Source organism: Podarcis pityusensis (genome assembly GCF_964106645.2).
Source record: "Podarcis pityusensis genome assembly, chromosome: 14".
In the NCBI taxonomy this organism is placed as follows: Eukaryota; Metazoa; Chordata; class Lepidosauria; order Squamata; family Lacertidae; genus Podarcis; species Podarcis pityusensis.
The window spans coordinates 28,079,317-28,106,110 of NC_138039.1; the positions used below are offsets into that span (position 1 = coordinate 28,079,317).

Genomic DNA, 26,794 nt, shown 5'->3' on the forward strand with positions numbered 1-26,794 from the left:
AATTGGCTGTGGTGTGCGGGCAGACGATTGGCAGCTGCGGCAAGGTGTGCGATTGGCAGTGGCTGTGGCAAGTGATCAGCAGTGGCGGGTGAGTGATTGGTGGAAGTGACTCCCCCACCCCCCAAAAAAGCTAAACAACTTAATTTCTTAATTTTGGGTTTAAAAAATAGGAGTTGTCTTATACATGGACAAATGCGGTAAGCCTAACTATTTGCGTAGCTTTCTTTTGGGAAAAATATGTCATGCCCCAGTATATTGAAATTTCAAAAGCTAGTCACAATTTCATTCAAGCAGCATCTGGAGGGCCACAGGTGAACTACCCTGATCTGTTGTGCATAATAGGACCTCCCACCCCCAGGATCACAATGCCCATGGCAGAGGAAGGCAGCTAAGGCTACCATTAAGTTTTTATAAAACAGAAGGGATGGTTCTGTCTGACCAACCTCTCATTTGAATTACCTGCAGAATCATGCACCCAGAGTGTTCATTATGCATGAGGGATTATTAAGCAACCTGCAGTTCACTATCAGCTCACTGCAGATAGCTTTCGTCAAAGGTGCCGCCCCCATAACTGATGTAGGTGTTATTTTAATGCAAGTACCCTTTTAAGAAGCGATCATTATAGATTTAACAACCAGAACACACACACCCTGGGGAAAAAAGAACTGTACAAGTTGCATATAAGAAATAAGAGGACATGGATATTACAGGCTTTTAATAAAAATAAGCTTAATAAGCTAAAGACCCATAGATGACAAGCAAAGGTTCATTAATACATAATCCTCAGGTATAAAATAGAGAAAAAGCAAATACTGGATGCAGACCAGATTGCAAGAGAAACACTTTTTTCAAGGAACTGATTGCTGAGCTACCTCCATCTAAAGACAGAAGATGCTTGAAGAACACGGCAGTCTCCTGAAATGAGCAGCTACTGATTGCAGGGGAACAGAGGTGGAAAGGCAAACCATACTATTTACTCCATATATGTTTCACTGATGATAATAGTAATTAAAAAAAACCCCAAACCATTTCAGGCTCTGGATACTTGAAAGCATTACAAGTAACAGCTCATCCATCTGAAGGTGTTAACCACTAACGAAGCAGGAGAATGCATACACAAAGCAGCCTTTACCAATGTGGGGCCCTCCAGAGGATCTGGGACTACAATTCCCATGAGCCCCAGCCAGCATAGCCATAGAGTGATGGGGTTGATGGGAGTTGTGGCGCAAAGCATCTGGAGGGCACCAGGGTGGCATAGTGACCCAACCACTGTCCATTTCAATAGTTCTCAATTCTAGCACATTGAAAACGGAGGGTACCTAATACCACTCAGTGTCTTGTACCAAAAATTATATACCACTTAATCAAACACAACATAATAGGGCTGGTGGGCGGGGGGGGGGTTACTGTGGGCATGATCCAGCCAAACATTAAGTACGTTCCCCACTAATATAACTGGGAGAGATTAGTCATTCACTTAACTCTCCCACTGCTATCAGTGGGCTGTAAAAGTGCTTAATTTCGGGCTGGATAGGGGTCTTTTTTACTTTCCAAATCCAGCTCCATCAGGTGGTTGTATTTTAAGCACAACCCCCTCCCCCCCACACAAATGAAATTCTCAACTCTTCAACCCCAAAATGTCCTTTTTGGACAAATTTAAATACCTGGTCCAATCTTGACTACTGAAAGAAGTTACATAAATATGGAAATCTATAAAGCTATATTAACAATTTTAACCCTGTGGCTCAAACTGGACTACTCTACAAAAAGAGGGGAAGGGCTAATAATGTCTCACTCTACCCTAGAAAAGTTATAAGTTAGGATATTACCACTGGTATGTTCCCTACCACACAGGACTGCTAAAGCCCCAGGAGTGAGAGAGTCTTTTGTAGTTATCATCCCGTTTGCACCAAAATCTGCCATTAGGTGTAGGTAGGTAGATTCAAGAGTTTCCCCCCCAACTTTTCATAACGCTCGGCTTAAACCAGCCTCTTCCAGGCCATTCCTCCATCTTCTAACACACTGCCTTTTGTCGAGGTGCCCTGCCAGCCGCAGACCCATTTTCCAATCCCTCCTGCAAGTGATTGCTGCTAGTTAACATTTGATCGCACAGGCCTTAAAACTCTACAGCAGCTTCCCTGGACCTGGTAGCCTCCTCCGTGCTGGAAGTTGGTAGTCCAAAAGCAGCTGGAGGGCAACCAGACTGGGGCGGGGGAGAGAGTCTTCTCTACAGTAAGCTAGATGCAAAATAATACACATTGCAACTTGATTCAATACGTTAATTAAAACGAAAAACAGTTTCATCAGTCAATCACACACACACACACACAAATACACACACATCAGTCAAGGCCACCTGGGTGTGCCGGCCAGCAGCCATGTTAAAGAAACACATGTGTAAGAGTCAAAGACCCAGCTAGTGACTCAATAAACCAGTTAACAAGATACCAAAAACTCCTTGCACAGAGGCTGAGGAGTACAGCTTAAAAAAGAGCAGATTCCAGTATGGGTACACGTATAAATCTAATAGCATACACTAGTGCTACATATCAAAATCCTGTACAAGTTAAAAATATTTTTCTTAAAAGCCACATAATCACAGTCACCCTTTTGGCATTTGGGGGAAGGGGGGGCAGAGCTTAATTGGAGCCAGGGCCCAGCCCCAGGAACCAAGGTGAAATGCCAGGAGCGTGTGACATCACTGTAAACAGGAGGGTGCCTCTGAGCATGCGCGGAGTTTTATTTGATGGAGCCTCTCTCTTTGCAAATTAAGCATGGCACATGGAAGTTACAGGCTACATTAAGCAAGGCCCAAGTGCTTTATGATTCCCTCTTAATTAGTGTCAACAAAGAAGCATATTTAAGACAAATGGGGGCAGAGAGTAAAGACTAGTAGAAGGAAGGAAGTTCTCCACAGCAGCCCCCCATGTGGCCACAGCCCTGCTCCTAGCACATGGTATCTCCCTTCATTGCAGTGGATGAGGTGGACCTGTGGACACCGCAAGACAGGGAAAAGGGGGTGGGGAGCAACTAAAAACAAAAGTTTATAATGTGGGCAATACTGAACAATAACCTTGCACTTCATCTGACCATCTGGACCAAACTACCACTTAAGTTGGGCAAAGCTCTTCTACAAAGTAACATATACCCAGCTTTAGGGCTTGTTGGCTGGTTTAGTATAAAAATAAACATCTGTGCCACTCAAAACCAAATCAGTACTGTGTGACATAATTAAGACGCTAGTGATGTGCGGCTCCAGCCAGAACAAGGAGATTGCAAGGCTGGTGGCTTTTTACACAGAACCATAGAACTGGAAGGGACCCCAAGGGTCATCTAGTCCAACCCCCTGCAATGCAGTAATCACAGCTACAGAATCCCTGACAGATGCCCATCCAACCTGTTTAAAAACCTCCGAGGAAGGAGATGTCCTTGCCAACACCCTCTTGCTCTGGGAGTGACAAGCCTGGGATTTGAGGAGCTATGCAACAGAGCATCTAAGGTGACATTTTAACCTGCAGAAGAGGATTTGCAAAACATGCATAGATCAGTGTCGTCTGTAGAATAAGGAAGCCCTGGCAGGCACGGAGGGCAGGGAAACGGGACTCTTCTTGCTATGGTGCTGCCTGCCAGTCTCTCCAAAATAACCACAGCTGAAACACAGGATGTCATCCTCCTTGCAGCCATTTCTGGTTCCTTCCTTGGTCCCATTGCGCACAAGCCCTTTTCACCTGCAGTGAGGCACAATGAGAGGGGGAGAAGGTCCACAAGGGGAGTGTGGTGAGGGAAGCTATAGCTGAGTCCCCCGTTTTGCAGCTCCTCTTCCTAACTGCTATCTGGCAAGGCACGAGGGGTCTCTGGAACAAGGTACTATGGATGCAATTCGGAGGAAGTTAAGTGCACTTGAGTACATTTGCCTGGATTCCACCTTATATCTAGAAACAAAACAAAACAAACCTCACTTTATTAAAAAGCTAAATAGTCTAACTCGGGAGGCGTGCATATCTATTATGAAAACAACAGTTTATAGTGCAGAAGTTTATAGTGTAGCGTGTAATCGTGTAAAACGCTTGGGGCGAAGGAACCCAGTTCAGTGGCAGAGCATCTGCTGCCATGCAGAAGGCCCCAGATGCAACCTGGCATCCCCCCAGGTAAGGCTGGGAGGCATCCCTGCCGGAAACCCTGGCAAGCGGCTGCCAGCCAGTGCAGACAGTACTGACTTGGTATAAGGCAGTTTCCTATGTCGAGAAAATGGGGGGGGGGGGAGGGAAATGCTGTAATTTTTAATTCTACCATTTGGATATGAGGCAGATTAACCACATCTGTCAGAAACCATTCCACGCCCCCATTGGTTTCAGTTGCATGTCTTGCATTCTGATGAGACTTGATAAATAAGAAAGGGGGTCTCCCTCCATCAGACATTGAAACTTCGAGGGACATGTGAAGAGGAGCATCTCCAGTATGGGAAACAGCACAAATCTCTCTCACGCACAATCATTTGCTGGGCGTTATGGAGTGGGAAGCCTTCCTTGGTAGTGAGTGTGTTCATGTGGCACGTTTCACATGAGGAAAGAGGCACAGGAAGGCTTATCAAATGTGCTTGGGGTATATGCAATTTGTCTACAGAGAAGAGAGACCTAAGAAGGAAACTGAGTGTGTGTGGATCCTCGAAAAGCTGATGAGATGAATGTGTGTATGCTAGAAGGTGGATTTCTGAATTTTGAGGTTTCCTCTCCCTTGCTAATCGTTTGTGAATTAAAATGGGAGTCTGCATACAAAAGGGACAACAAACATTCCCCCAATGGCAGAGTATGTACAAACGACAAATCCACAAAGACCACACCATCCAATTATAAATGGGGGAGGGTCCCAAGCTCCATGGTCGAGCATCTCTGTAGTTCAATCCCCATCATCTTCAGAAAGGGCTGGGAGATAACTTTGCTTGAAACCCTGGAGAGTTAAGCAGTGTAGACAACACAGAGCAAGATGGACCAATGACCTCACTCAGCATTAAGGCAGCTTCCTATGTCCCTATGTTAGCAGGTACCAGAGCCTACAGGCATTTAAGCATATGTGACACAGACTACGAAGTAAAGTGGTACCTCCGGTTACGATCTTAATTCGTTCCGGGGGTCCATTCTTAACCCAAAACCATTCTTAACATGAGACTTTCGACATGCACTTTCATTAATGGGGCCTCCTGCTGCTGCTGCACCGCCGGCGCGTGCCTTCTGCTCGCATCCCGGGGCAAAGTTCGCAACTAGGGGCATCTACTTCCGGGTAGCGGAGCTCGTTACCCAAAGCACCCGTAAGGAGGATGGTACGTAACCCAAGGTTCCACTATAGTCCCGTTGAACTTAGTGGGACTACTTTGTTTTCTGTGTGTCACATATATCTGTGTCTACAGGGCAAATAACAGTAGATGAAAAGAAAGGAATTTCCCTGATCCAGGAAGTTGCCCATCCATTCTGTAATGGCTTGTTGAGCAAAAACACCTCGAGCAAGCGCAACACCAGTAATCAGGGTGCACCTGGCAATTATATTTCAGTAACAAACACAGCTGGGCTAAAAATAATGATCCTCACGGTCCCGATTTCTGTTACTGCCAAGACTGGGCTGTCCATTTTGACAAAGGGCCGCTTATCTGGTTCTTGTGTATTCCCATTAACAGCAATGGAGCTTTGTGATGGTTTGGCTCCTCCTAGATTCGACAAATACCCAACCAAATTCAATATGTGAAACAGAAATGGCATCTTCAAACCAGCATTTACAGATATTTGGAAATCCACTATGCTGCAAAGGCAGAAAATCTATTTAGCACATTTTAAGCAGCTACTTGAGTCATCTTACAGTGGCCACAAGGTGTCTCAAATAGGGTTCTCAAGAGGAAGGTAGCCTTTAGTCATTAAAAATATTTTCACTACCTTCATCAGAGTAACAGCTCAATGACAGGTGCTTTAAGTGCTGCGCTGGGCCTCTTGCAAATCATCCTAGAACTGGGAGATTTAACCGCCTGCACATTCCCCTGTACCTGCAACAGGTCTTAGGTCTTGGCTGGGCACTGGTAATCTCACATTTCTTGATTAGTTCATATTGATTACCACACACTGCTTTTGCCCTCGTCCAAAATGCTGACCAGAACATAGAGCACTGAACAGACACACACCTGCCATTCTACAGGGCAGGAAGAATGTATGATCTATTTACAGCTCCTTAACCACTCTAAGAAGCAAAAGCTGTCAGTCAAGCAGTCTTGGTCAGATGCACATTTCTTACCAATTGCAGATTCTACCTGTCCTTGGCAGAGGAGCATATCAATTTATACAGGACCAGGGCTACCAATGGGCAGTGCCACAGCCTTGGCTGAATCTGCCCTGGGCCATTTATTATTAGCACCTCTTTTCCCTTATCAAATGAGCCTTTGACTGCCAGCCCGTTAAAACTGCTGAGCTCCCTTTCCCCCAGACTCCCCTAATGAACTTTCAGAGCCTTCAAAACAAGTTAGTCAAGGCAGCACATTGTGAGGACAACCCAAGAGTTAAATAGGTTAATGGGAAAATCGGAGGAAAATCAACAAGATCTCCCTGTGACAGAGAAGGAACACTGAAATATACACTGAAGTGGAATGTGGTGATGTTGTGCATATTACCACCTCTGAGATCATTGCAACTACAGTATAAATCAGGCCTTCAGCCACTGTAAGAAGTGAAATATCTGTAAGCTTGGAGCAATGCTGCTTCATTGAATTGCTACTCTCTCCTTACGCTTTCCTCACCATTCCTTCAAATGGTCTAACAGGGATGGGCCTGGCAGGCGAAAATGCGGGTACAGAAGCAAAAGCTTTTCTTTTTTTAAAGGAATGTAAAAGCAGTCCCTCTGCCACCCATTTCCCAAGCTGGATGTCCTCTAGTGAAGTGGCCAGGCTGGCGGTGGGATGACAGGGGATAGAGACAGACAGAAGAGGCCCTTCTCTTTGCTCTCCCCCTTTCTGAGAACTGCTGACAAGGGCATCTGCGGACATCCGACGTGAGCTGCAGAACCTCTGCAAGGGAAGTCGCAAGTCTTGCTCCACTTCACTGGAACTCAAACCTGGCAGCGTGTGTCAAAACATCTTCTACCATAGTCCAAAATTTCTCTACGACTGAAGTGCCAACTGTCTGGGCCAGGTCCACGAAGCACTGCAACGGCAAAACCTCTGTTCGTTCAAGCAGCGCCAGAGCAAAATCTTTCACTGAGAGGAAGGAGCCATCACTACGTGGCATCGGGCCTCAATGTCACTAGCAAACCCTAAATGCTCGTTTTCAACGCGATCCGTAAGTTTTCTTTTTAAAAAACAAAGAGAGGTAAATTCTCAGGTGAGGGACTGACTTAGGTTGCCCTTTGCCAGGAGATTCCGCTTGCAAGTCTAGGCTTCTGCTTCCAGGCTTCTTTAAGACACGCTGGAACAGCGGATGCTGGGGGAGCCCATCTGGGTCAGGACTTTGTCTAGCCACTGTAAGGGGCCATTCAGATGAAGCTCGATCCAGCAGGGAGTGCTTGTAACCGTCTGCCGCCTAGAAATGAGGAGAAGGAAGAATGACAATCAGGGCTATGTGCTCCCCACACTAAAAATCACAAGAGAAGGTATCAAAGCTCTGCGCCAGGAATTCTGCAACCAGTACAGACTGTGTCAGTTCCAGAGCTGCATATTTTAAAGTGTGCACCCCCTTGTTCGGCTTCTACTAATCAACAGGGGCGAGGGGAGGCAGACCTGCACAGCCCCCAGAACTTGCGTGGTCTTTCAACAGCTGGGCAGCCCCCCTTTCTGCAATCTAAGGGAGGGAGACAGAAACAGGAGGTTTATTTGAGACATGGGGGGCAGGCAATGTTTCACTGGGTGGGTCTCCAACCGTGCAGACTTGACAAAGAGCTACATGAAGGTTTTAGCTGCCCCTCTGCCCACACACATGTAAGGCCCTGTCCATAGCCTTGAGGACTAGAAACTTATACTTAAAAACACAATAAAAAGGAAAGGGGTTTCTCGGGATGCCAATTTGTGTGCCAGAGTCCAAAGACTGAACCCTGTAGAGCTGTAAAGCCTCCCAGGAAGCTTTGCAGGTGTTAAGAAGCACCTCCCTTCTCTCTGCAAGCACAACCCAAAACCTATTTTGGCTACCCTGTAATTGTCAAAGAGAATCACCACACCCATTCCCAAGCCACTGACTTAGAGAGGGGTTGGGGACAGAATGGGAAGCTCGTTCTGTGCAGCTACATGGCTCCCTAAAGCACATCTTTTGTACAAATCAAAAGCCTGAAGAGCAAAAACAGCAAAGGCAAATGATCTGGGAAGCAGGGGTAGCTTTGTGCTGGGACAGAGACCCAACTAGACGCAGCAACCCTGGCGATGCCAAAGTTAACTCACTGGAGGACAGCGGCCATATCGCACCAAGAGCAAAAGGCACTCTGGACTGGAGCACCATCCCCGAATGAGAGCCAGTCCCTCCCCACCCAATGCAACCCACTCATCTGGATCTCATTAAGAGCCCTGGCCCTCGGCCAAGACGAAACACAGTCGGCAAGCAGGGAGGGAGGGAGGGAGCAAGCTGGTTTCAAAACAAAATAGACTCCAGACATCTGGAGAAGTTGAAGGGGGTAACCCGAGAGGCCTCGGCTCTGGGCTTCATCTCCAGTCACTTGCAAGGAGGAGGAGGCGGAGGAGGAGGAGGAGGAGGCCTGCAAAGGCGCAGCTGCAAGGAGACTTTGATGGGGAGCCCTGTCTTGAAGAAGACCAAGGAACAGGGACCCAGAATGCCCTTTAAGAATCTTCCTGGCTTTGATCCTGTATGCACAGCACCTTCAACCAAGCAAGAATTAGGCTGTGTTCAATCCCCCCCCTTTCCCCCCAGAGTTACTAGCAAGGGGGTGCACAAGCAGTAGCCATTAGCCACGATGGCCACGCTCTGCCTCCATGGTCGGAGGCAGTAGTGCTTCTGAGTCTTCGCTGCTGGAAACCGCAGGAGGGGAGATCCTGCTTGTGAGTTTCCCACAGGAACCTGGTTGGCCACTTTGAGAACAGGATGCTGGACTAGATGGGCCACTGGTCTGATCCAGCAAGGCTCTTAGGTTCTTAACTGAAAACACTCTCACCTCTCGTATGGTGCACAAAAGTTGCTTACTTAGAAATAATTCATACAATTGTGGAGTTGGAAGGGACCCTGAGCATCATGTAGTCCAATCCCCTGCAATGCAGGAATAAGCAGTTGTCCCCTATGCATAGCTGTCAACTTTTCCCTTTTCTTGCGAGGAATCCTATTCGGAATAAGGGAATTTCCCTTAAAAAAAGGGAAACGTTGACAGCTATGCCCCTATGGGGATCAAACCTGCAACCTTGGGGTTATCAGCACTACACTCTTATTAACATCTCCAATCTCAGAATAGATTCCTTCCATCTCCTAGTCCCCAAGACTCCAACTCTAAACGTGCAAAGCAGGGGTGATCGATGCAATGCCCTCCGGAATTCACTGGACTCCAGTTCCCATCAGCCTCAGCAAGCATGGCCAGTGGTCAGGGAGGATGGGAGCTGTAGTCTAACACCACCTGGAGGGCCACACGTTAGCTACCTACCCTTCCCCCCCATACAATGGATTAAAAAGAAGAGAGAGAAGACAGTCCCCATGCGAGATGGATTGAGCAGCTAAAACAGAAGGGGCCCTCACACTACATCACCACCAGGGCCCCAACCTGGAAAATTCAGCCATCTTTGCCTTATCCACAATGGAGAAGCTTGCAGGATTTCCTGCACTGATGTCCCCTCCCTCCCACAGCTCCCCTTTCTCAAGGGCATGTAAGCCGAGTCAGCCCCCACAAAAAAGTGAGATTTGGACAATTCCCCCCTCTTTTCTAGCCACCCCAGCACCACATACAGAGCTGCCTTGTTTTGACAGCACAACAGGACTTCGGGGCCTGCCTGTCTTAATGGATCTTGCGTTATCTTGCTGCTGGTTTTGCTTGCTAGTCTGTTTTGCTTTTTAGAGTCAGCCCCCCCCCCTTTTAGATTTTACTTTTGTTTTGTACAGTTGCCAGTCTCCTGCAGGCTGCCATGTGTACTTTTGCAGAAAGGCAGGGTATGGATTCATTAACAACAACAACAACAACAACAACAACAACAACAACAACGAGGACCTGACCTGTATTCGGCCCCCCAGCCCTTGACAAAGCTCATTCGGATCGTGCACATTCTCGTCAGCTGGTAGACGGCTTCAAAGCCCTGGTTCACAGACTGGGCCAGAAGGGCAGCAAATTCCTGGTTGTTAAAAATCTTCAAGTTACAACCTGTTGAAGACAAGACCAGGGCAAATGTCAACATGCAATTGCTGAAATGTGGAGACACATGGACAGATTTGATTTTTTATTTATTTATTGTTTTGCTGAATGAGATGTGACAACACACTCCTCCACAAGCCAGAACTTTGTAAGAAAGGCAGCAAGGGCAGTGAACACAATGGCAGGCACCATCCTGCAGACACCTGCCTCAAACCCCTTGCAAGGTCAGGAAGATGAGCCCCCTGATCGAAAGAGGAGGGAGGGGATAACCCTGAAAATGCCAGCCATAACCTTGTAATATTTACTAATAATGCAATGTGCTTATCCTCTTCCCCGCTTCCACCCCTCCCCCCCAAAAAACCCCCAACCCTGCCATTTTAACAGGAGAGGAAGAGTGTTTGAAGATTCAGGGCAGATAAAAGAAAGGACTTCTTCACACAGCACACAGTTAAATTATGGAACTTGTTCCCACCGGAGGCAGTGAAAGCCACCCACTCAGATGGCTTTCAAAGGGGATTTGGCAAATTGCTGGAAGACAATGGCTACTAGCCACAAAGGCTATGCTCCACAGTCAAGAGGCAGCAATGCTTCTGAATACCACCTGCTGGAAACCCCAGGAGGGAAGGAGAGACCTCTCATGCTCAGGTCCTCTTGTGGGTTTCCTTCTGGGGCATGTGGTTGGCTACTGTGAGAACAGGATGCTGAACCAGATGGGCCATTGGCCTGATCCAGCAGGCTCTTTTTTTTTTTGCATTCTAAGCCTGAAGTCTGCCCAGCCCAGCAGTAAATGATGCTGCAGACTAAGACCCAAATCCCTCCCCATGGAGGTTAACCTCCACCCACGCCCATTGCCAAGTGGAGACTGGGGGTGCCTGGGAGAAGAAGATGCTCTCAGCATCATGGCGGAAGCACCTGTGCTCAGTTCCGGTAGCAAGCTGCACAGTCAGTTCTTAATGCACACTAACAAACACAAAACACCGTTCACTCCCTTCGTCACCCACTCAACGTTCAGAGGAGCTCCTTCCTCCGAAGTCCAAGTTTTTGATGCACGGGCCCAGCTGCGAGCTAAAACTCCCTCTCTTTAAAAAAAGTTTCACAGCTGCTCTGGAGCGCAGGGAGGCAGGAAAATAAAAAACTTTTCCTGTCGGCTGTCAAACACATGACAGCGTAGCCGCGCTTTGCTCAGCGCCCCAACCAGATGAACTCCCAAGTCTTGGCAGGCGCAGAGTTGCTGATCTAGGCACAAGCTCAGGCCAACGCCTACAGATACACACACAAGCACAGCCTTCTGATAGTGAGGTCAGAAGGCAAATGAAGGGGAAACTGCAATCCCTAGAATATATCCTGTCAAGTTCTTTCTACAAATCTGACGGTACAGGAGCTTCCCCAAGCTGGTGCCCTCCCAATGTTTGGGACTGCAGCTCCCAGTGATCAAAACACCTGGAAGGCACAAACTTGAGGAAAGCTGTTCCGAAGGACTTTGCCATGAAAGCCCAGTTAAGGAGCAAAATAAGTTCGGTTTGAGGACCTGTGTTCAAGTCCTTTCCCTTGCCTTGGACCCAAATGGAAGATTTGCAGAATTAATATCTTTGCATTGCCGCAAAAAAGGGAGACTTCTTCCCCAGAAGCGGAGTGGGTGACATGGTGGGCTCTTGTGCTGGAGAAGACTTCCCCATCAATGCTGTTTGGACAGCTGCCATTGACCCATCCACGGGGGACCCGGAGAACTTGGCTGTGCTTGAAAACTGGTGAAACTTGGTCAATGAAAATTGTTCTGGAGAAGTGGATAGCACTTCCAATAAATGAGAGTTCTTGGGGCATTGGGTGCTGCACCCCAAATGCTGTAGTTTGGGTAGGATGGACACAGCCCTGCTCAGAAAGCTGGCAAGGGTTACAGGTAAGGGTTGGCACTTGTCTCCCATCCACCAAAAACAGACCACATCTATTCCTCCCTTGCAGAGTTTCAAAAGTCATGGCAGCTGGTGGATGGGGCCTTCATAGGGACAAAAGACATAGTGGCAGGCACGCAGCAACAAAGGAGGAAAGCCACTCGTGAGTTACCTGGTGGGATCTTGCACACAGTGGCCGGATGCCACCCATAGCGCTGGTTGCAGTTAGGAGACTGGACAAAAATGGCACTGTCGCTAAGGCACTCAGCAAACACCTCCCCTCCGATGTAATATAGCCTCACTCCTCTCCCTAGGAAAACACAGGGCAGCAAAGTCAGGGCAAAAGCAGTCAAAAGGCAAGGAAGGACACATTTGGAAGCAATGGCTCTCTCTCTCTCTCAAATGGCTTGGAAGCTATCCTGGGGGCACCGGCCCCGCCACTGCAGACAGACAAAATGCTGGGCTGGATGAGACACTTAGTATGTTACCCAGCATGGAAATCAGGTGTTTAAATTTTATCCCTGCCTTCCCCACCCCCACCCCCAATAAGTCACATGGTTGCTCATAATTAATTTTCACGGCCAGCCTCCAAGGTAGCCCAGGGTGGGTGGCCCAGCCAAATAATAATAATAATAATAATAATAATAATAATATTTTTTTATTCATACCCCGCCCTTCCCGGTTTAAAAAACGGGCTCAGGGCGGCTAACAGCAAATATAAAACATTGATTAAAATGCGACTTAAAAACAGCATAAAATACAACATAAAATGCAGCATCAATATCAATAAAATTCAAAAATTCAGGGGTCATTTTTTGGGAGGGGGAACCTAGTCAGTAGACATCAAATGATCACCAGGGCTAACTGGCCAAGTTGGTCCTATTAGGGCCAGAAGGAGACCAGGGAAGAATTTAAATGTGGGGTCCCAGAAAGGGTTTCTTCATAGAAGAGGAAAGAGAAAAGGGAATAGAGGATCAGGCTAATTCAAACTGAAGGCCAGGCAGAATAGCTCTGTCTTACAGGCCCTGCGGAAGGAGATCAAGTCCTGCAGGGCCCTAGTCTTGTGTGACAGAGCATTCCACCAGGTTGAAGCCATCACTGAAAAAGCCTTGGCCCTGGTGGAGGATAGTCTGGCTTCCTGTGGTCCTAACTCTCCACCAAATTCCACCACCAAACTCTCCTCGGATGCAACAAGGCAAGAGACGCTACCGATGTGTCGCCTGGTGAGCTCCACCGCTGCGTTGCGGTTGACGTTCGACAGCAACCCGAGGCAGAAGCGCTCAGAGTTTGAAGGGTCGGTGAAGCCGTCCACCGTCATGGAGGGCTGCGACGCATGGAAAGTTTCCCCGACACGCTGGTTGAGCTCGTAGTAGGAGATGGAACACCAGAAGGCAGGTTCACAGTAAGTGACTGGCTGGAGATCTGCAAGAAAGGAGAGGAGTGAAAATTTGAGAGGAGCAAATATTAATGCTTCGTTGGTTTTAAAAACTACACAACACAAAGTAATCAACAGAAAGAAAAAAGTAAAAAGTAAACAAACATTCATTCCATAATTAGTGCTTGTTGTAGGTAACAATTTGTAGTTGGTTTCCACATGACCTCCGATCCCCTCATTGTGGTTCCCAAGCTCCGTTCTTTAACTACACACTAAGCTTTGTCTCTTCTAGGTTATTTCAATTACATTGATTTTATCGAATTATCTTATTACACGCAGAAAGTCAATCCAAGCCTGCCAACGGATTTTTGTTTTTGCAATGTTCTTTTAAATAAACTCTGTACACGTCCCACTCTCTATTAAATTTTTGATCAGTAACTTCTCGAAACTTTGCTGATAATCTGGCCAGTTCTACATACTCTCACATTTTGTTTTGACAATTTAGTTTGGATGGGGTAGCATCTCCTTTCCAACCCTTTGTGATTAAAATTCTAGCTGCTACTGTAGCATACATGAAAATTCTCCTAAATTTCTTTGAGATTTCATTGCTCATTATTCCTAGCAGGGAGGCTTCAGGCTTCTTGGGGAATGAACATGTAAACATTTTTTTTTAAGTTTGTTGTAGATTATCTCCCAAAATTCTCTAATTCTTTTGCAGTTCCACCACATGTGGATCATTGTGCCTTCTGCCTCCCGCATTTCCAACAGGTGTTTGGCCTAGATCTAAACATTCTGGTCAGTTTAACAGGTGTTAAATACCACCTGTAGAGCATTTTCATGCAATTCTCTGTTAAGTCATAACATGCAGTCAGAACCTTCTTTCAAATCCAGCCTTAAACTAATTATTAAAACAAAACACCGCTTGCCTCTGCAAGACATTTCCCTGTTAGGTGCCCCACCCACCGGCTTCATATCACTGCCTAGGCCATCCCCGAAACACCTCTATGTGAATTTCAAAAAAGCCCAAGCAGCACCGTCCTTACCCAGATTGTTGTGTGCAGGGGACATTGGATTTGGAGATAAATTTGGAGAACCTGGGTGGGGAGAGAAAGAAGATACAATTATGGTAAGCTACTATCTGCCCAAGAAGAAACACAGAACCCTAGTACTGTCGAGTTGCAAGGAACCTACAGAATCATCTAGTCCGACCCCCCCTGCAATGCAGGAATTAAGTTGATACCGCTACTATAGTGCTTTTAAAATAGTGATGATATTCATATCCACAACAATCGCTTGAGGAAGTTCTTGGGCAAGTCTGAAGAAGAATTCATGAGGCACTTCTAACTGGGAGTTACCTGGGGTCCCACTGCTGCCCCTTCAGCAGGTGGGTGGGTGACACTGCTGGCACAGGGAGAGCAGGGCACCATCCTGCAGCTGAAGGTGGTGCCCGCCAGCAGATTATAGGGCAGCCAGCGGGGACTGTACTTGCTCCTTCTGCTGCCTAAAGCCTAGTGCAGTGGTGGCCAAACTTTGCCCTCCAGCTGTTTGGGGACTACAACTCCCATCATCCCTAGTTAACAGGACCAGTGGTCAGGGATGATGGGAACTGTAGTCCCAAAACAGCTGGAGGGCCAAGTTTGGCCATCACTGGCCTAGTGGGCTTCCCATGCCCAAAGAGACTGCAAGGAGGCTACCCTCTTTCTGTCTGAAATCAGAGAGCGAGATGGGGCATTTGCACCATGCTCTTCTGCCAAGAAAGGCTTCTCAAGTGGCTTACATACAGCAATCAAAACAAGAGACAGTCACTGTCTGGACAGGCTTGCAGTTCAATTTTTTTTAATGACACACAAGGAAAAAAGGACAGAGAGGGAAGAGGGACCAATAAACTGTTCTTACAATGACCAGCTGGCACAGATCAGGGGCAGGAGGTGCCTGAAGGAGCTGGTCTTTGGGCAAAGCTGATGGACTGAACTCTGCCTTCCATCTCTCCCCATGACTGAATGGCTGATCCCAGGCGACAGCTGAGTTGCACTCCAAGACATCTGGAGCCCACCAGGTTGGAAAAGGCTCACGCCTTCACCATATGGCATGGACCAAGACACCTGCTGCATGTCAGTTCCATGAGCACATGCCACTGACGCCAGAGCCATTCTTCGCGTCCCCTCTACCTTTGTATTTTGCATGGGAAACATCTGTTTTCAAATAAAGTTTTAGGAATCAAAGATACAGATAAAAAAAAAAACCTATATGTTTTCCCACGCGGACAGGGCACTCCAAGGGTACATCCAAAGCCAAAGCCAATTCAAATAATTATGGCCCTGAAGGCATGCGCCGTATAGCGTTTCAGACAGACACCGACCACACAGCCAATAATTGCACACACCAATGGTGTTGGACCAAAGAGGGTTGCGTATGAGGCCTACCAGCAATCCCACGCCGGCCTCCTCCCACCTGTGTGCTTATGGCAAAAGACGATAAATGTGTCACTCATTCCCCTTTTAGAAACCCACAAGCATTCTTCAGCCCCAGCTATGACGAGGGAGATGGCAAACGATACGTGGCAGGGGTGTTGGCGTGGATTGTCCCATTCTCTCTTTCCAACTCGCCAGTTCTCCCTTGACCAGCCCTTGTGTTTCCCCAACTTTTCCCTTCCTCTTCAGCTGTAAATGGAAAGAAGTGTGGAGCCAAGGTGGTGTAATGGTCAGAGTGTTGGACTAGCATCTGGGAGACCAGGGTTCAAATCCCCACTCGGCCCATGAAGCTCACTTGGTGTCCTTGCGCCAGTCACTGTTGCTCAGGCTAACCTAACCACGCAAGGTTGTTAGGAGGACAAAATGGAGATGGGGAGGATGCTGTGCCAGCCTAGAGGAGGTGCAGCAATCAGGCCCAGATCAGGCATGATGCTGTCTCCTCAGTGCCCTGATATAGGGCTTCTGCCAGTGGGATTCCACACCTTTGACAGGCAGAACTGAGAACTGCATGCCAGAGGAGGGATGCCAACATCACTCCATGGGCATAGGCTGGTGGAGCTGTCCAGGCTGGGCAGAAAGAGCTCTCTGTCCCTTCTTCCACTACTACCCTGCCCACCTCTAGGCATGATGAATCAGGGGTTTGAATGACAGCCTAAATAAATAAAGAGATATGGAAGACTCCAAGCCAGGTGGGAAAGGGGCAGTGGGTGGAATTCATCTAGGTTTCCCCTCAAGTAAAGGTAAAGGGACCCCTGACCATTTGGTCCAGTTGTGACCGACTCTGGCATTGCGGCGCTCATCTCGCTTTACTGGCCAAGGGAGCCGGTGTACAGCTTCCAGGTCCTGTGGCGAGCATGATTAAGCCACTTCTGGCAAACCAGAGCAGCTCATGGAAATGCTGTTTACCTTCCTGCCGGAGCTGTACCTATTTATCTACTTGCACTTTGACGCGCTTTCAAACTGCTAGGTTGGCAGGATTTCCTCCAAGTAAACTCATTTAAATTAACAGACCTAACTTGGACTTCTTGAAATTAATGAACATGACCAAGTAATATGTGGCTCCATGCTACCCCCATATACAGAGTGCAAGAGACTGGGAAAGAGATCCCTTCTAAGGAGTTTTCAAACTCTGGTAGATTATTCTACTTAAAATGACAAGAGAGATGAGCACAATTCCATCAAATGTCACATATTAATTTCCAGCGTGATGTACCTGCATCCATGCTATGGTTCATCTGATGGTCACTGGTTTCTCCATCCTCACTCAGATAACCAGGAGGGGGTGTTTCTGCAAGTGGGGGGGGGGCAGGGCATGGGGGGGGGGAGAAACAGAGCTGTCATAAAAATCAAGCAAAATTCAGGAAATATGAGCACTTATTTATAAACAATGCTGCCCTTGTCCAATGTCTCGAAATGAACTTTATAATCCATCACCTCCTTAGAGTAAATGCTGCAAGATCAGTAGCTACAGCTTCCCCTTTTACAGACGGGTCAACTGAGGCTTCTCTAAGGTCCAGGACTTACGAGGACCTTATCCTGAGCCCACTCTAGACTCCAGAGTTAATTTTCAGAAGACCTCCTTCCCCATGCTCCTTTATTCACTGGGAATGGAAAATGAGTTAAGACACATGGGCTCTTTCTCTCTCTGCTCGGAAGCAAGAGAAAAGGAACAAGAAGTTGAAAGCCCTGAGGCGACAACCTTCAATGCTAAAGTTACTTCCTTTCGATATAGGTAGATTGGGGACACATAGAAGCAGAAATGTTAATGTGTTCCGAGTGTCTAAGCTCAGAGGTGGGCAGAAAATAGGCCAGATTGACTGGAAGATCTTGGGGTGATTTGCCGTAGATCAAAGCAAGGATTTCCAATTCCCAGCTGCTTAGCAACATTTACTTATTTAATGACAATAGCAGCAACTGAAAAGGTCTCCCCACCCCAACAAACCAGGTGGCTGAAAGAGAATACTCAGGCGTTAGAGGGGCACCAGACGTGGATATCTAGTTCTTAGTTCTGGTATTGATCACAAATTCCTGGATTGAACATGCGCTCAGAGGCACTCTGGGCTGAATCCAAAGTAACACTGAGTAACACACCCATCGCACAAGCAGAAATCCTTGAGTTGGATACCACCATCTGTTGCTTAATTCACAGCTCACCATTATTTTTGTACCTGGGTCTGGAAGACCTGGGGAGCGGGTGGTTCTAGTCAAAAGAGACAATGTAGATCTCCCAGGCCTTGAGCCTGATCACCTCTGGTCTTGCCAACAGAGCACCTAAGCTGTAATTCCATCCACCCAACTAAAAGGGTCCACACACAACTTCTGTTGGGGCAAGGCATACCTTACCTGGAATGTAGTTGCTTTGAGGTTCTATGCCCGCTGGGAAGTTAGTGTTCTCTGGAATGGAGTGGCTATAATCATCCAGTGGAGGAAACTCAGCTGGGATCTCTGTATGCCTCGGAACCAATACTGGAGGTAGCACTGAAGAGGTAAGACAGCCAAGGAGCAAATGTCAGCAAGAAGTCTAACAACAAGGTCAGCAGTATTGGGTGCAATTCCTGTACAATGTTGGGTGCAATTCCACCACCTGCTCTGGCTTCCAGTGTCCTAGCCTTCTACACAAACACTAAAACAACAACAACAACCAAGGCCCGTTATAGTACCTGGTGTCTCCACTCTTTGATAGTGATACGGATTCACACAGACTTCATCCTTCTTCATGTTAAAGGCGTATTCACACATCTCCATGGCTCGCAGTTCGTGGTGGCTGTGAAGATCTGGCCACCGCCAGAGCCGGCAATAGATAACATGAGGGAGACCCTTTCGGTGGGATACCTGCAGCCGGCCATCCAGCGATCTGAAATGTTGGAAACGAAAAGGCAATATTAGAAGTGGAAAAGGCAGAGGGCTTTGGTTTGAGAGTTCTTCCCTATTGAATAAAAGAATCTTAAGGCAATTAGAAGGAAATGAATCCACAGAGACAAGTTGGCTGGTTATTAATGTATCGGCAGAATGGCACTGCACTGTTGCCCATTTTGTTCACCAGCGGGGTGGGAAGAACAGGACAACCAGACGTTTTGATCTTGCTCTCCTGAAAAATCAAGGAATAAGGAATAACCACTGCACCTAGATCCAGCCTACCAGAGATTTACTTTAGCATGTACAGCCAAGAAGGGGTAAGCAGGAAGCACATCACCCCAAGAACGAAAAAACAGGCTATTAAGCTTCTGTATTCTTGCTTGTCACTATTATTTAGGCACTCCTCTCTCTAACTCTCACACACTTGCACGCATTGAATTTTTAAAGTGTTTCTCCCAACTCTCTGTACAGAACAGATTAACAGTGGGGAGGGCATTTAAAAAACACAAGAGCAAAGGGATGCAAACATTTAGAAAGTAGCAGTAACAACAAAAATGCAAGGAACAGGCAAAAATTAAGATTACTCTGAGCTGGAAATCTCCGCTCCATTATTTATTTATTTTCCCTCGCATTGTACAGTTAAAGACTAAAGTATATAAAGTTTCTTAAATGATTAAAAAAACACACAGCCATGTCTGAAATGTTGAGGTTATAAAACTCTTCCCTGTAGCAAAATTACAGCTCTTGCAACATGAGACACCTTTTGCAGAAAGCTTCATAATAATTTTTGTTTTTAAAATGCACCGTGTGATTGGAAGTGAACCGCAGAGGATTCCTGGTTTAAAAGCAGAGCAATGTAGAACACTGGCAGAGAATTCCCCCAGGCGAAGAAGCCTCCAAGCATCCCTTCCATGCACTCAACAGAGGCTATTCCAAAAGAGGCGGAAACAGAACCACGGCAAACAAGGGTCTTCTAAGGAGGCCAAGCCAAGGAAGCAGGTGAAGGCAAGAATGGTGGCTTATCTCAGTCATGCTAAAATCTGTTAATCTCATTTTTCCAAGCTCCTTCTATTTCCAAACTTAAATTCAATTTTCCCCATTTCCACAACAATTCACTTTTTTTTTTTAAGTTCCCATGAAATCTCACTGGCATTTTAGTGTGAATGTCTCATAATAAACATATTTTTATGTGCAGCTTTGACTAATACACACACTTTTTGCAAGCAATTCCCCCCCAACATAATGCATTTTCAAACACACTTGTATATGCATTTTTGTACACATTACTTGGCTGGAGAACAGCACTACCAAATTCAGAGAAGTGCAAAGTTTCAAAAGATGGCTGCATTTCAGTTTGCCTATTCTTTTTGAAAAGCACAACATTGGTTCAGCTTTAAAAAAATTTCATGTAATTTATTGAAAATCAAGACAGTATATACAACGTATTCCAAATCAGCAAAATCAGGCGCATCTTTAAATCTGAACTGAACTAAATCTCTCCCCAATCCTTACTCTCAGCTCTGCTTCACTCCCCCCCCCCGCCTCCTGCACCAGGATTAAAATTACAATCAAAGCCATATTCCAAATGGCTTTAAGAAGTCAGCCATCAAGGTCCAAGCCAGCACAAACACAGTGGCCAACTGCAAGTGGACGCAAGTTCTGCCAACGCCCTACTGTGCCGCTTCCTTACCTACCATTTAAACAGCCTCCCCAGCACACCAGATCCATTTATTTGGGACAAAACCGATGCCAGCTGGGAAGCTTTCCCACGCCCATGGCTGACTGGCAAGAGCCCTGTTTTCCTACTCAAGCTCCTCCATGAAAGGTTGCAACGGTGGTCAGCCCCGTCCAGCATCAGCACTGCCATTTCCTGTGGCAGGAACTTTTTAAAGTTTGCTCTCATAGGCTAAAACAGAACCCAAGCAAACGTCCCAAACATCCTCCGCCCTTCTGAGCTGTGTCTGGGCAAGAAGAGATGGAGGTGGGCAGTGCTGTCTATGACACACAGGGGAAGGTGGAGCCCAGCTCAGTTATTCTGGGCTGACCCCCAACCAACATGAACTGGATGAAGGAACATAGCTGGATCTGCATTGAGAGAGAGAGGGAGAGGGAGGGAGAAACGGGGATACACTTTGTGGGCAGGCCGAGGAGTAAGAAGGAGCTGGTCTGCCAGAAAGTGCACCCAACAGTTCCAGGGAGGGAATTGCAAGGCACCCAAGAGCACCATCCATTATCTACACCTGGGCAATCACGGCAGAAGGGTTGTAGCTCTGGAGCAGCATTTCCCAAACTGAGGTCTCCAGCTGTTTTTGGACTACAACGCCCATCATCCTTAGCTAGCAAGACCAGAAGTCAGGGATGATGGGAATTATAGTCCAAAACCAGCTGGAGACCCAAGTTTGGGAAACACTGCTCTAGAGCATAAGACAAGCTGCTGGATCAAGCCAATGGCCCATCTAAGTCCAGAATCTGGTTCTCACTGCGGACAATCAGATGCCTATAGGAAACCAGCAAGCAGGATTCAAGCACAAGCGCCCTCTTCCCCTCCTGTGGTTTCCAGCTACTGGTGTTCAGAAGCATTGCTGCCTCCAACTGTGGCAACAGAGTATAGCCATCCTGGCTAGTAGCCAACAATAGCCCTCTCCTCCATGAATTTGTCTAATCCTCCTTGAAAGCTGTTCAGGTGGAAGATGGTAGAGCATCTGCTTTGCTTGCAGAAGGCCCCAGGGTCCCATCCCTGGCAACATCTCCAGATAGGGCTGTGAAAGTCTCTTTTCACAAAAATCCTGGAGGGCTGCTGCCAGTCAGAGCAGACAATATTGAGCTAGGCGACTCAGCACAAGGCAAACCAACATGTGGCTACATCATTTTCTTTAAAAAGGTTCCATTGCCCCTTCCTCCCTGCCTTCCTCCTTTCATCTTCCAGGTTGTTGCAGTGAGTGTGGTTGGTGATTCAATTTCAGCATGGCAAAGACCAATCTATGCAAATTGAGAGAGAACGACCTCTCATCTCAAAAGCACTTTGGTGAGTAAGCTAATAATCCTCATTCCAGATCCACTGGAGTCGTGAGTCTCATACTGCTAAATTAAACACTCCTTTGAAAAAGAAGCAGCGATTCCAGGCATACCAATTCATTCACGTCTCAACACCCTACGTGATCCAGCAGGGAGTTTCATCAGAACAGGAAGAGAGCAGAATGTCAAGGAAATTCTCTGGCGTGCTGAAGAAGGAATTGCTTAATGCAGCCTTTGTCAACCTGGTGCACATCCACTTCAGCCAGTATGGCTGTGCTCCTATCAGCTCCCAAAAGCAGATGACTGTGCTGGTTAGGGCTGATGGGAGCTGCAGTCCAACACATCAGGAGGGAGGGCACCAGGTTGGCAAAAGCTGGCTTAAAATAAAGACAGTCAACTCTGGTCCAAGAAGGTCACCAGGAGACAGAGCACAACACTTGAATTTGCACATTGTCAAAGTACTGTTGCCTATTTGGGGAAGGGCCTTGGCTCAGTGGTAGAACACTTGCCTGGCATGCAGAAGGTCCCAAGGTTCAATCCTGGCACCTCCAAGGCAGGGCTGGGAGAGACCGCAGCCTGAAAGACTGGAGAGTGACTGCCAGTCAGTGTAGACAATTAGGAACAGAGGGAGCTGCCTTGTACAGAGTCAGCCTGTTGGTCTAGCTAGCCTAGTATTGTCTATACTGGCTTGCAGCAGCTCTCCAAGGCAGGGGACATTCTCAGCCCTACTTGGGAGATGCTGAAGATTGAACCTGGGACCTTCTGCATGCAAGGCAGATGCTCTATCACTGAGCTATGACCCTATGCCATAGCTAGGCCGATGCAGACCTAGACTGACCAATGGTCTGACTTGGAATAAGGTCAATGGATACCATCATTGTGCGGGCAAAGTTCTCCTTGGTCTGAGTTATTCCTCTTACAGAGTTCTTCTGAGTCTGTTAACAGGCCCATCCCTGCAGATTCAGAGACACAGAGGTAGTTTTAAAAGCCATGAGGTTTTCATATTTTTAAGTTCTTCTGCATCTGATGAATAATCCAGACCTGTACTTTCTTCCTGAGGCGGTTTTATGACTGGATTGGCCCATTTTTGCCAAATACTAAATAATATATTCCACCCACCCCCCGCTGCCAATTACAGAAGCACTCCCAGGACTGGAGAAAATCTGCCATCTAGTCATGAAACCCAGTTTGCCAGCCCCCTCACACCAGACTCTGCTTTAGAAGGGCAGATGAGAGGGAGGGACGGGGGGGGGCAGGGGGAGGAAGGAAGGGTGCCTGTACACACAGAAGAGACCAAAAGAGAGCCTCTTAAGTTGCTCGCTATCCAACTGGCCTTGTGGTTTGGGGACTGAGGGTGGGGAGAAAGCGAGAGAATAGAGGTGACCGTCCAAGCCCTCTCAGTCCCAGGGCCCATCAGCTGCAGTCTACATCATTCTAGCTGGTCACCTGTGATGAGCAAAACCTCCTCAGGGCAACCAGGCAAGGAAGCCAGGATTTTTTCAGGCCACTGATATACTTCTGGTTCTGGTATTTGTGGCATGTGTGAGAAGGCAAGAGAGTGACTTTCGGGGGACCAACCTACGGGCTTGTATTTTGTACACCCAAAACCATGCACTTCCCCCAAAGGGGTTCAGTAGCATTTGCTACACCACTCCTGCCCCCTCCCCCCAAAAAGCAGTTCAACTAGGGCTATTTACAATCACATGCATGTGGATAACACACACACACACAGCAAAGACTTGTAACAGGGCCTTCACAACGGTGGCCCCACAACTATAGAATCTGAGTGCTAAAGAACACAAGACACTATCGTATAGCATCCGTCCATCTGGCTTGGTATTACATGACTGGCAGCAGCTCTCCGGGGTTTCAAAGTAGAGTTTTCTCCAGCCCTACCCAGGACTGAACCTAGGACCTTTACGTAGCATGCAAAGCAGGTGACATAACACTGTGCTATGGATGCTCCTAATGAGCACAGGAACCTACCTGATGCCAAATTAAACCACTGGCTCATCCTGTTCAGTATTGTCTCTAAAGTGCTTTGCACCCACCTGGAAATGCCTTTGGGGATTGAACCTAGGACCTTCTCCATACAAAGCAGGTGCTACTGCCACTGAGGTATGGCCCTTCCCCATGGCTAGGCAGGCAGGCCCCATCCACTGAGCTTTTAAGTGGGCCTTAAGACCTAGGCCTTCCCTGAGGCCTTTGCTGCTTGAAATAAGGCTATAAAGCCAGGGCTCTGCTGCCAGGGTCTGGAAGAGTTCTATTGTTGCCAGTGCTTTAATTTACTTCTGCTCTGGTGGTCAGCCTCCTAGTGTTATGGAACAGACATTCCAAGCGGTTTTGCGTTGTATTTGAACTCCGGTGCCGATTGCATTTTGCGTGGTGAGCTACTTTGTGGAGCACGGTTCTCAAAAAAACGCTGCAAATCTTTCAAATAATAAATAAGGCATGGGGGGAAGCGCCCCACGACAAAACTGGGACTTCTTGTGACCTGGAACCAACTCCCTTTCTGGGTGTCCGGCCCTCCAGTTCTCGCTGACCTCGTTCAAAGCTGCTAATGAGCGAGCGCAGGGTGAATCATTTCCTGTTCATCCACCGCACGCTGCGTCCCAGGAGAGGCTCTCAAAGACTCCCCTTCCCCACGTTGAGGGGTGGGGTCCAATGCACCTGACAACAACAAGACTTTCCCTTCTTGTCCTTACTGAAACACTCTCAGAGTTTCCACAAGAAGGGGGGGGGGATAAAATGTTCATGCCTCTTGAGGGGGACGTGACTGACACGGCTTTCTCGGGGGAAAGGAAAGGTGAAAAGGGCAGCGGAGAACAACAGAGTCGAGTTTATTGCTCTCCAACTTCCTTAATTATGAGTCACCATCGGCAGAGAAAGAAAACCCAGTTCCATAAACAGATTGAGAACGCAAATATAAAAAAGTGCGGGGAGAGGATGGAGGACCTGATAAGGCGTTTCTGAAAGTTACTGCGTTATGCAACGCAGGGTTATCAAAGATTACTTGCCGACATCTGCAGCCTCTCATTTTCCCAGAGATGCAGTAAAGACAAAATCTCATTTGCAACCCTGCTCATCTGAAAACCAAAACAAAAGCTATCAGGCCACGGGTGCTCCCTCCTGAACAGAAGTCACAGAAGTGGCCAAGAGGATTTTGACATCTCGAGGTGGAAAAGACAAAAGGCATCCGGCCTCTTCCACACAAGCCTGGACCTGATGACATGGAACAGGAATGCTGTTCCTGGGTTTAATTTATTCATATTTTCATAGAAGTGGGAAATCCAACAAGATCTTGCAGTGTTCCAAGCAGCCATACCTTCTTTCAGGACACTCTACAGTGGTACCTCAGGTTAAGTACTTAATTCGTTCCGGAGGTCCGTTCTTAACCTGAAACTGTTCTTAACCTGAAGCACCACTTTAGCTAATGGGGCCTCCCGCTGCCGCTACCACACAATTTCTGTTCTCATCCTGAAGCAAAGTTCTTAACCCGAGGTACTATTTCTGGGTTAGCGGAGACTGTAACCTGAAGCGTATGTAACCTGAAGCGTATGTAACCTGAGGTACCACTGTATTCCAGCCCCCTCCTAGTTTTATCTGGGGCTGATGGGTGCTGTAGTCCCAAACATCTGGAAGACATCAGGTTGCCTAAGACTATTCTGCGTCATATTCACTCATAATGTTACTAGGGGTGGGGTGAGCAGATGATGATTACTAGTAAAAAAAAGAGATGATTTTGCTGCTTATTGGTTATATGTTTTTGTTGCTGAAAATTCTGCTGCTCTTTATGGGTTACTGTATGGTTTTCCTTATAACATGCTGTTATTTCTCAATTTTACGTTATACTTTATGTCCTTAAAAGTTTTGCAAGTTGTTTGCAGTTCCTAATGTGGCAAGCAATTATTGGTATAAAATACCATCCAGGGACAAGCAGTTACTTTCAACACTAGGTGTGCTGGACAGCTAAAAAACTAACCCTCGAGCAAAGTTTTCACAACTGCATATTGGCACATCCAAATGACATCACAGTGAGAGAGATGTGAGGAAAGAGAGAGACAGCCAGGACTGAGCTCATCATGCTTGGTTTTCTTGCAAATATCACCATTAATAAAAACAGGGAAAAACAAGATAAATGGGGGAGAAATAGGGAACATTATCTTGGCAGAGAAGCTGGTGCCACAAGCAAACTGGTGGGACAGCTGCTCAACAGAAGACACAGAAACCAGAGAAAAACATTTGCCGGCTAGCTGGGGCTCATGGGAGTCTTGGTCCAAAACATCTGGAGGGCACCAGGTTGGGGAAGGTTGACTCAAGTCTCCAATGAAATGTCCCAATCATCCACCCACTGCTTTACTACAAATACCTGAGGACTCCTTGAACTGAAGGAAGGGGAGAGGAGGAGATGCAGATTGGCTGGTAAGTATTAACATTTTTGCAAGTAGTTCCCTTCTCATTCTTTGGCTGCTCCACTGTTGACTTTTCACTGGTAACCAGTAAATCAAAGAATCACACACAGAAGTATTCATCCAGCCAACCGATCAGCCTACCATCTGTCCATCCAACCATTAGCTTTTGTGGAAGGTCACCACCCCAACTGAACAGAGAGAATGCACCCTAAATTTAGCTTAAGTTGCATGACTCAGGACCCCCAATTCCTCCAGGGCTGCCTTTCTTATATGAACCTACTCAGACCCAAAGATCAGCATCAGAGACCCTTTCCTTGTGACTTATCCTAGAGCGGGAGGCAACAAGAGGACGGACCTTTTCTGTCGTAGACACGTTTATGGAATTGCTCTCCCCCAGGGAAGCTTGTCTGGTTCAGACTCTCACCTTTTCAGCGCCAGGCAAAATGGATTTATTTTCCCAGGCATATGGACAACAAT

At 47.2% G+C, this 26,794-nt stretch overlaps 1 protein-coding gene across 1 annotated transcript in view; it reads right to left on the reverse strand.

The window, feature by feature from the left end:
- Positions 1-698: 698 nt before the first annotated feature.
- The window catches only part of SMAD3 (SMAD family member 3), a 67,810-nt gene continuing 41,714 nt past the window's right edge, over positions 699-26,794 (reverse strand). The window contains exons 2-9 of the mRNA XM_080981655.1: positions 18,695-18,888; positions 18,378-18,512; positions 17,248-17,322; positions 14,607-14,657; positions 13,398-13,610; positions 12,361-12,498; positions 10,164-10,308; positions 699-7,550 (exon numbers count right to left, since the gene is read on the reverse strand). Coding sequence (XP_080837781.1) covers positions 7,427-7,550; positions 10,164-10,308; positions 12,361-12,498; positions 13,398-13,610; positions 14,607-14,657; positions 17,248-17,322; positions 18,378-18,512; positions 18,695-18,888 — 1,075 coding nt within the window. The 3' untranslated portion in view covers positions 699-7,426. The remainder of the gene's footprint in view (positions 7,551-10,163; positions 10,309-12,360; positions 12,499-13,397; positions 13,611-14,606; positions 14,658-17,247; positions 17,323-18,377; positions 18,513-18,694; positions 18,889-26,794) is intronic.